The 11,534-nt window shown below is 34.2% G+C and overlaps 1 protein-coding gene across 1 annotated transcript in view; it reads right to left on the bottom strand.

Annotated features, from left to right (window-relative positions):
- Positions 1–11,534, bottom strand: part of LOC106466747 (endoplasmic reticulum aminopeptidase 2-like) — a 175,947-nt gene that overhangs the window by 124,658 nt on the left and 39,755 nt on the right. Inside the window, 1 exon segment of the mRNA XM_022394821.1 lies at positions 7,736–7,856. Coding sequence (XP_022250529.1) covers positions 7,736–7,856 — 121 coding nt within the window.

The following is an 11,534-nucleotide window of genomic DNA, read 5'->3' as shown; positions in this document are numbered from 1 at the left end:
ACAAGAACGTCGAATCTGAATCACTTGAAAAAACACGGGGGTGCTTAACTTTTTTCCAGGTGTATAGAATCAACTACCCAACTTTGGTACACACTAGGACAATCCAATGGCAAGAAGAGAAGGAGGGATAGTCAAGGACAGAATTGTAACAATCCCACATTTCACTACTGTGACACACAACACAGATGGAGGAAATCGAGGGAGGAAGATAGACAATCTGAACTATGTGAGGACTTATGTTGATTGGGGTACTGACATCCATGCGAGGGTAGGATGAGGGCTCCCAATCGAAGGGGTGAACTGTATTCTGACTTCTCACTCCGTGATATTGGTTATCGCAATTAGGAGGATACTACATCACCTACACCCACAGAACACCATTGCCCTATTCAGTAACTGAATGGTTATTGTGTGAAACTTATTCAGTAGGGTGTCTCCATGCTCAAGTGCATTGGGAGACAGTGCAATGGGTGACCATCAAACCTTATTTTGAAAAGCAGACCATACCAAGTTATCACTCTAGGCATGGCAGGGATGGGCAGCAATCCCCTTCTGCTTTACCCATGCAGTCTATGGGTGGAATGGTCCAGGAATGGCCATGGAAGATAAAGCACAAGTTAATATGGCTGTACAGTGCAAATTTAGAGTTAAAGAGTACCTGGTCAGGCACCACTCATCATGGAACAGGATCCATTGATAAAAAAAGTAGATAAAGGCCCCTGAAAGAAAGAAACTGTGAAGAAAAACTTACCAGTTAAAGTCACACCAATGTCTGAAGAACAGCTACAGGTGGTAGACAAAACCCTGATGAAGAGGAAACCATGATAAGAAGTGGGTAGTGGAAGATGAATGTACTAGGAGTGGTCCACATGCCAGATTGTAGAATCTCCTCCATTGGAAGATGAAGACAAGAAGCAAGGGAAAAAGTGAGGTGTCTGAAGACACCTGGAACAAACTCCAGGAGAATGAAGGTAGGAAAGAACAGACCAATTGAACCAAAAGGCAGACCCAATCAGTAAGGGTAGAAGGTGAAAAATCATGAAAAGAGGGGGATTGCCAGGGGACAAAGAGTCAGGAACGTGTACCCCAGAAGGTAGCAACAAATAACCCTGACCAAACACAGAAACCTATCCGGATCCAGTCATGGGTAAAGATGGGAAATAGAAGGAAAAGAGGAACAACCCTCCCAAGCTGCTGAGGTCTTTAGGAAAAAGGAATGTTCCATATAAAGGAGAAGATAGCTAGGGTGATAAAGGGTACGTGAAACGTCAATGGCAAACCAATCCGACCTTCAATGTCTACAGACTAAGAGAAGAAGGAAAGATGTTTTGAGGGAAAGATGAAACACGTAACACGAGGAAAGTTGTTCAAACAGAGGTGAAGTAATGGAATGTCGAACCACATTAATGTCCCAATCTGGAAGGGCAGGATGCCTGGGAGGGCAATGTATCTGGAAGGAATGCATGAACAAAGGAAGTAAAAGCCCTACGGTATTGGGAAGAACAAAACGTATGGGATAATGCCACCTGATATCCGGAAAGTGGAGAGACCAAAGATGCACAGTTGAAGAGCTACGTAAGAAATCATACCACACATACCATGATAGGCTTGTTGGGGGAAACCCCCTGGTAGCAGAACAACTGCAAAATACCTTCCACTTGCATTAGTACACTTCCATGGAAGATGGACAGACAAAACTAGCTCATAACGAAGCAACTTGAGGGGTGAAACCAGATTTTCTTCTGAGGCTTGAAAGTTTCCAGGACCGTATAAAAGATTTAATGTCTCAGAAATGGGGCCATACGTAAATCCCCGAGATATGTTGAGGGTAAATGGACCCAAGCCAAAATGGCATCACAACCTATAAGGTCCCAACAACAACAAAAAAAACGTGTGGTACACCGGAGCCAAAGATGATATGTGGGCTAAAGTGGAGGAGAGAAAGCCAAAGGTATCTACATAAAACTCCTCAGGATTTCTGTGGAGAGCCTCAGTTAGGAGGTGTATGGAAGAAAGACACCATAAGAGATTGGTAAGGGTATGATGCAGGTGAGAATATTGGGCATCGGTAAGACTGACATTTGATTTGGGATCCACCCCCAAATAGGTAAAAGTAACCTAACAACTGCTGATTTAAAAAGGGATAGACTACCAAATTGTAAGAAACGGAGAACTGATAAGAAGTTCTCAGGAGGTATGGAATGCTAATCCCCTCACTCAATTGCGAGGCAAACTGATCAGCATGAGCCTGAATATCAGGGGAGGGAATAAAAACCAAAAAGGGTTGGGAAAATTGTTCATGCAATAAGGAAGGACGAGGTGAATAAGAAATAAGTGAAAGGAATAAAACATCACAAACCTGAGACACAAAAGCCATAAATACTGAATTAGGCCTAGGAGATTCCTCAGGTTGGGAATGTGAAGGAATGGCAAACTCTTAAGGTGGAAAAATACGATCAAAGTTCTCATCAGCCTGTAAAGGCTCAGTTGGCTCAGGAGGAGCCTGGGACATGTCAGGGGACAAAGGTCAGCCCTTGTAGCATTTGATCTCTTGATGTATAAAAGCAGATAAATCAACCGTTGGGTTGCCTGTACTTGAGGCCTGAGGAAAAAAAGGTTGGTCCGTGATGTAACATGCATAAAGAAAAAGCACCGTATCAGAAATATGGGCTCAGCCAAACCCCCTTGAACCACCCCCTGCATACATGTAGGTATATAATATATCTGGTATTTTCTTAACTAATTATCTGACATGAAATATAAACTAGCTGGTTTATATGAATATCTTATATTTTCAATAATTTCTGCTAGAATACCTTTTTTTTTGTTTTTTCTAGAATGACTTCAAATTGTAACATGAAACTACATTTGTTTATCCTAAGTAGCTTTAAGCTTGTAACAGCATATATCTTTTTATAATTACATTATGTAATTAAATAATGTACTAAATAACATGCAAAAAGCAGACAATTTTCCCTCTCTCAAAATTTTTCTGGCTTTCTAACTATACAACAAAAACCATCACAAGTTCATCCAAGCTAGTCATTAACATTCCCATGGAATAAACTGGGTATTATAAGTGAAATTGACATTATCTGTTCTGAACACAATTTGTATAATACATCATTTGAGTAATGCAAATATTCACTTTCTATTGGTTAAAGATGATATATAATTAAATATAAGAGAGAACTATTAAAAAATCCTGAAAAATTAGATGTGACAGGTGTGGCAGAAGGAGTCTGATTTTCTATTTGATAGCTCTGTAACCAGGTTTGTTTGAGCAATTATGATTTTGTATTGAGTAATTTATGTTTCATTTCATCGTTACAGGGTGGTGGTGGATAAAATAGAAAAGAGAAGATACCAAGAGAAAATGTGTCACGTTTGTAACACTAGGTGAAATTCATGATTTTTTAAATATTGCTTTAAAACTTATATACTATTCAAATATGGATTATTAGCTAAGATTTTATGCTATATATATTGGTATAACATAAATAAAAAGTAGTTTAATAAAAATTCTGAATGTAAGACAAAAACTTGTAACATGCCCAGTAAAGGATACTTGTAAGGCTAGAAATAAACAATCTTCAGCTTCCCAAGCCTCATTTCATCCCCACCTCATGTCTAAGTGGTCGGGCTAAGTTCAGTGCCATGTAGGCAATTTATTTTTGCCATTTTTTGCGGCTCTTTGTAATTACCCTTAGATAGCAGTATGTATTTGAAATGTAAAGAATCTCCAAATGTAAGTGAGGCAAATAAAAGGCATAAAGTTATGACATTAGCTGAGAAAATTTAGATCCTTTATAAGGCAGGATGAGTGTAGCATCCATTAGTAGGAGTGAAGAGAAAATTTGTGCAAGTGTTAAGGCTTCTGCCCCTATAAGCGCTAAGGTTTCTCAAGTGCCTAGGAGGAATCCGTTCATGGAAAAAAATGGAGAAATTATTGAACATGTGGATCAGTGAACAAAAAAGGCTCTGTTGTTGATAGCATAACTATATGTGAGAAAGCACATAGTTTGTAAGAATACATAGTCTCCAATGAGGGTGTAAGTGCTGCGGACATCAATGAGTTTCAGGCAATTAAAGGCTGGTTTGCCAAATTTAAGCAACGCTTCAATCTGCATAATGTGAAGCTGCAAGGTGAAGCTGGGTCAACCAATAGCGATGCAGCTGAATGGTTCAAGTCGTGGTTCCTTGAACTCATTAAGGAAAAAGGATATGCCTTTAAAAATGGTGTTTAATGCAGATGAGAAAGGGCTCTTTTATAAGATGGGCAACAAGACATACGTCACCAAGGAGCAGAAGGTAGCATCTGGGTTTAAGGCCTTTAAGGATAGGCTCTTTTTGTTTTTTGTGGGAATACATCAGGTGACTGTAAATGCAAGCCTATGTTAGTGTATCACCCCACAAACCCACGAGCATTAAAAGGCAAGAATAAGTGACATTTGCCTGTTGTTGGTGTTCAAATAAAAAGGCTTGGGTAACTAGGATGCTATTCAACAACTGGTTGCAATATCATTTTGTGCATGAAGTTAAAGAATACCTGGTGAACAAAAACCTCGACTTTAAGGTTCTTCTAATTTTGGATAATGCTCCTGTCCATGACCCTGACACACTGCAATTCAATCATCCTAACGTGGAGATAATGTTTTTGCCTCCTAATACTACACCCATCCTGCAACTTATGGACCAAGGAGTAATAAAGATACAGGGAATGTCTACCGACGTGCAACCCAAGCTATAGACTCCAGTGTTTTTGAAAACATAAGAAAGTTTTGGAAATCTTATAACATTAAAGACTGTATCAATATCACCAAATGTTGTGGGATGATGTGAAAGAGTCTACCATAAATGCCTGCTGGCTTCATCTTTGGCCTAAAGTTGTGAATGATTTCAATGTCTTTCCGACAGTTGAGAAGGAAGTTGCAGATATTATAAGACTCGCTAAAGATATCGGAGGTGATGGGTTTGATATGTAAGATGAGGAGGTGGTTGAGCTGCTGGAATCCCATTACCAAGAGCCAACAAATGAAGAACTTGAAACTCTGATAGCCTCTAGTGATAGTGATGAAGATGCTTAAAAGACGTAACCTGCTAAACCCATCCTCACACAGCGAAGGCTGTGTCTGATTTCGTAGGCAAGGCAGATAAGGTCGCAGAAATGGCTGTAAATATGGATCCCATAATGGAGGGAAGCATTAAAATTTAAAAAAGGATTTAATGACATTCTAGCACCCTACAAGGAAATCTTGAAAGAGTTGCGGAGGAAAGCCAAACAGCTGAAAAGCTCCGACTTTATTAAGCCCAAGTCAGCCAATGTAACGCCTTCTGACTCCATCCCATCAACTTCTACATCTGCTTCATTGGAGTTTGAGGCCAAATTTTCTGATGATACATTGGCCTTAAACTAACCTCTCAGTCTCTAAATCTATTGCCATCATCACCATCACAAGTCTTCCTCTCATCAACAAAAGGTCTTTGTCTTCATCATTCATAGGTGAGTGTTACAATAAAATGCAGTACTGTATTATTTCACTTAACATACTTTCATTTACAGGTACAGGATATCACATGTGAATATTATTATGTTTAGGACTTTATATTTTTAGTTCATATACAATACTGTATAAGGTAGGGCTTTTCATTTATGTGTAAAAAAATCCATATATAAACATTTATTTGAGACTTACGGTGGCTATGTTCCCGTATCCCTGTTAATCCTATATGGTATTGAGTACCTCCAACACGGATTTGCCCAATATGGCTTGCTCGAGAAACATATCCCTCGTGTTGGAGGAGAGCCCATTGTACTTCTAAACTAAATTTTTATTTTAAAAAATTAATTAATAAATCTTCTAAGTTAATATTAAATTAAATTGAACATATAAGCAGTAAATATTAAATATATAACAATATTTTAAACAAATACAAAGGATGCTTTATAAATATTATGTAATATTATGTCACATATAGTCGGCAAGCCATTGCTACGAATTGAATTAGCTGAATATACGAGATAGCACAGGCTAGCCTAATTAAGTCCAAAACAATGTATATATAATTATATATATATATTTAAGATATAATCATATATAATATACAAATTATTATAAAATATATTTTCTATTAAAAATGTAGCGAATAGAGATTTGCACAAATGAAAATGTAGTGATGCTACCTGCAACCACTATGAATTTTAGAATGTAGTGTCAATCGATTAGTCGCTCCTAGAAACATAGCACTGCTACGTAAAACAAACTATTTATAGCAGCACTATGTCCAGCTCTAAATACTGCAATACCTTATAGGAAGTAATATTTCAAGTTTCTTCATAATAATCTTTTAATGATATGTTTTTGATAATTTGGTTATATTTTTTTCAGTTTTAAAAGTTGTTCTATTTAAGGAACACTAATTCTCCACAAAATGTCCAGAATATACCAAGAAGATAATTAAACAAGAGGCAATCCTCAATAGCTGTAGCGCTTGAAATTTTTTTAAGCAGGATTAGACTATATTAACGTACGAGACTATTTTTTCCTTTTTATTAGCTATATTTTTGTGCACCAGCAATACCAAGGGTGAGGTTTGTACTTGAAAAAAACACTCAGAGCCATTCTATGATCTGCTATGCCTCAGTTAAAAAGAATGGAACTGTTTAACATTTTGCATTTTTTCTTGGTCAGGAGTTTATTTTCCAGTTTACAGAATTTTTTAGTAAACATTTTATTTCTATTGCTTGTGATTCTTTGAGATAATCTTTAACAATATTATTACTTTCTTGTACATGACCTGTCTGATCATACAGTTTTTGACTTGAAAAACAAATTGGTTTGAGGTACAACAGGCAAGCACTATTGCAGGGTGGAGGTAACATGATATAAATATTCACACACCATATGGGCTATAATAAACATTTATAATTAAAAAAGATTTCACTAAAAAGTTTCAGTCAGCATTTTAACCCTTTCCTCATTTTAGGTAATTTCTTGTACTATCGATATTTCATAAACCTTGTTTTGTTTCTTTTAAAAACATTATTCACTTGATGGAAAATTAGTGTATGCTCATATGAAGCTCTCTTCTAATCTCATACATTGAACCAAAACAACCAGTTCCTATTGCCACGTTCATGAGCATCAGCTACATATCAAATAATTGTAGCTTCATATCACATATGATACTCGAGCACTTTAGCATCATGTCCTGGGCATTATGTGATTCACAGGACAGGGATAGGGTTAAAGAGGAGCTTTACTGGGCAAAAATTTAATATTTTAAAACTTTGTCTGTATTTTCAAGATTAAATAAGCAACCTACCAAATGAGGCTTACCAATACAAGTTGAAATCAAATACTTTATTGCACACACACATACATATGTGAATGTTTTTACTTGTTGTTACCAATTTAAGCTTAATGTTTTTCTTTTATTCAACATGTAGTTATGGTAATTAACATTCTTGGAAGATAGAAGATCATAACTGTACAGTGCAATGAGCAATTTATTAAAATATGGAAGTTTTTACGTCATGACTGTCAAAATCGTTTGGTCAGTCAAATGGAAAATTTATGTAAATCAAATGCAGAATTTTAACATTTAGTTCTGATTTCACAATTTATAGCATCACATTTCAGAATATTTTCATTTCAAAATAATGAAAATACAGTACAACACAAGTTCTTATTAAAACATTTTATAGCACAAATCAGATACAAAATGAACCTACCAAGCTTTGTCAAAGGATAAGAGATGTTGAAAAACCTTTCATAGTATTCAAGGATTTTCACACAAGATTCCATGGCAAACACTGACTGGCTCATCTGGCCTTTTGGGACAATTACTTTCACCTGCAAAAATGTAAAGAAAAATAAACGTATTAGTAGCTACCTAGAGATAAATTATGCAATGAAAAAAATTACTAATTCAGTGTGAAGAACTTAAACTTTTCTTAAAGATGTGATGATAAAAAAAATTAAGCCTTATGTTTTTGATAAAAAAACAACCTTTTAAACAAAAATAATAACCATAAATAAATGGATACCACTTTTGCAACAGGCTTGTGTATTTTACACAACCTTGTAATTACCATGAAGGTATACATACTATAAGTCTGAAAGTACTTAATGTATGTACCTAATAAAATTTAGCAAGTTTTCAGTAAACATTACAAGTCTTTTGTACACAAAAAATCTGAATTTTTAATTAAGTATTTTTACTAAAAATATGTCTATAAATATATGGAATCAAATTGCTGACTGCTTTGAGTGCAAACTGATTTTTATGTTGAGATTAAAAATGATTTTCTTCATCTCAAAATTTTAAAATTTCATTGGCATAATCTTTGAAATCCTAAATAAATATCAAACTTTTTTTCAGAAAAACTTTATGTTTTATCCCTATTTTTCTCCCCTAATTCTAAACCCAACTTCGAAACCACAATAAAAAATTACGAAATAAATCTAAATTACCCTTTTTTTCTTTCTAGAATGACTGCAAATGTTAATAGGAAACCACATTTATTTATCCTAAATAGCTTCAGGCTCATAACAGCATACATCTATATTGCCTAATTAATAATCCCATCACAAAAGTTGTAAATCACTTGGAGAATGCATAGCTCAAGTTACTGTATTAAATGATATAATGCACAAGCTGCTTGTAAGCATACCTTGTAAAAAACTTTTTTTTTCATTATCTTACCTTATCTAACTTAACAATATTCTGATTTTTACACTTTAGTTACTTTTACAATAATAAAGAATATACACGATAAAAAAGAAATACAGTATTTACCTGGGTTTTCTTTTTTTTCTGTTATATTAATGTCAATGAAACTTAAGCCTACATTTTTTTTTATATTAATGGTACAATTACACTAAATAATTTTTATTTAAGTAAATAATGTACCTAAGAACACAAAATAATAAAATACAAAAAAAAACAATGTATGATAACAAACATAATATTTTTGGCTTTCTAACTTTAGCATAAGAGCCTTTAAAAGCAGCAAAGCTTGTCAATGTGATTCTTGTGAGAACAAATTTGAAACTGAATGACGAAATAAATAATAAATAAACAACATAATATAATACATCATTTGATAGATTAAATCTTTTACTTTCTATTGGTTATAAATAACATAGTACAAAACTTCAGAGAGAACTACTGGCAATTTGTGAAGGAGAAAATGTGACAGATGGTTGTGGCAAGTGGGTCTGATTTTCTAGTTTATAGCTCTGTAAACAAATAACATTGAAGGATATAAAAATTATGCTTTGCCTCAGTAATATCTATAACATAACAAGTAATTTACCGTTTTTGTAGGGGTGATAAATAAATTAGAGAAGAGGGAAGAACTAGAAAACAAATGTCACAATCATCATATAATTTTGTAAAAGGTTGTGACTTACACATTTTGACCTACCCAACACAAAAAAAAAGTTCATTGAAATTCATAATATCTAAAATAGATAAACAAAAAATCACTTTATACAATAATAATGATCATCACCTTCATTTCAGTTTTATGAAAATACAAGGTTGCTGATGGTCTATTATGTTGGACCTTCACAATCCTAGATCATGACAAAGGGGAAAAGCAGAAGGAAAGATTTCCTTCCCATGCAGTTCAAAACTTATGAAAAATTGAATATTTGAAATATAGAAATTAGAATTTATTTTCAAAATAAAAAACAATTATAAACTTTACTGCATATACATCTGATGCCATCCACAAAATAACAGGAGCATAAAACCTTTATATGTAAGGCAATAAATTATATATAGAATATAAACACAAAATATTCACGATGACATTGAAGTTTGGTAAAGGAAACTGTTCTGGAAAGGTCATGAACAGTTCAAAGAGCAAACTTAAGTCTTACCAACAAAAAATAGTAAAATACAATATCAATGTAAACTAAATATTCTTAAATAGATGGCAACTAAAGACTTAACTGTTCCAAAGGAGAATAACACAGGTTCTTACCCTCATTCAGCATGGGTTCCAATGGATCAGTATGTCTCAAACAACTGTATACAATTTTTCATTTAATTTGTACATTTTCCACATGAAAATACTCCATTACTTTTACCTGACTGAATGCTGACTAGCACCTAAAGGATCCTATAACAGCCTTTGTATCACTATCATTATAAACATTTACTGGTCAACATAAATGATATTGCCTACATATACAACTGACTCAGGAGGGAAAACCAGGAACAAGAGTACTTTGTGGGGTCATCTGATATTTCAGAGTACTATAAATCCCTAATCTTGAGGAGAACCTTCTTTAAAATAGGTAGTGGATGGAAGGCATAGAAAAATGTGACCAATCTTGTGACAAGCAATCTATTTTATCTAATATGGGTGACTAATAAAAAGATCAAAGGCTGAAAAAGAAATTGTATGTTGAGTATCACAACAAACTTAAATATCCTACAAAAAGCAATTTTTCACTTGGAAATCTAGAGATGCTTATTCACTTGGGAAAATTAAATCAGAGAAGAAAGCTTATCTACCACAAGATTACTGACTAGCTATATTGTTTAGAATATAATTTCCACTAATATGAATACTCCAATAATACAAAGGTGTCAAAACATAGATATTAGAAATATGTACCCTCCTACTTGTTAGCATATTAAGCAATAGATGTATTGTATTAGTAGAACAATACTACTTAATTGTTCATCTTAAACACAAACTTCCTATACACACTGTGCAATTCTCACACTTCCAAAGCAATGACGCATAAGGATTGGTATCATATGGAAACCTGAAGATGTCAGTGCAATACTTCTCCACCCAATACCAATGTTTCTGCACCACTGAAAGATTCAAGCATACCTGCTGATATTTGGGATCCCATCATATATTGGTATGAATGAAGAGGTTCCATTGTAAAAACAAACAAGTTTTTAGATCCAAGCCACTGAACAATAGTAAAGGCTCTCAAAAGAAACAAAAAGCTAGGCCAGTATCTACTTACCTATAAACAAGTCTTTTACCTTTCAAATTTACAAGAGTAAAACAACTCTGTTATGAGCAGAATAAAACTCCAACTAATTCAAAAACTAAGTAAGATGCAACTTGTATTTTTTAAAGCTAAACAAAGTACCATATTTTCTGTCACAATTCACAATGCATGTTAATCACCCACATACTGATACAAAAATATGTTACCCTATTACCTGAGCTCTATCAAAAGGTGTATCTTTGTTCTTCAGAGGCAAACAGGGAATGACTTGGTAAAGCAAAGTTTGAGATAAAGTGAAGTTTCAGAGATGTAATGCAGGCCACCATGGAAATCCAGAAGTGTTTTGAGTAACTTTCAATATATTGTTATAAATGTTTCTCATTTCCAGTGTAATAAATATAAAAAAATTAGAGGTAAAAATTGAGAATTCACAATACATGGACAAAAAAAATATTTTTCTGACAGAGAACAAACTAATGATTGAAAATCACTGATTCCAGAATGTAAATTAATATTGAAAGCCAAATTTCACAACAAAGCCCC

The sequence above is a fragment of the Limulus polyphemus genome, unplaced genomic scaffold (genome assembly GCF_000517525.1).
Source record: "Limulus polyphemus unplaced genomic scaffold, Limulus_polyphemus-2.1.2 Scaffold2368, whole genome shotgun sequence".
Lineage (NCBI taxonomy): Eukaryota > Metazoa > Arthropoda > Merostomata > Xiphosura > Limulidae > Limulus > Limulus polyphemus.
This window is presented reverse-complemented; position numbering and strand designations above follow the sequence as displayed.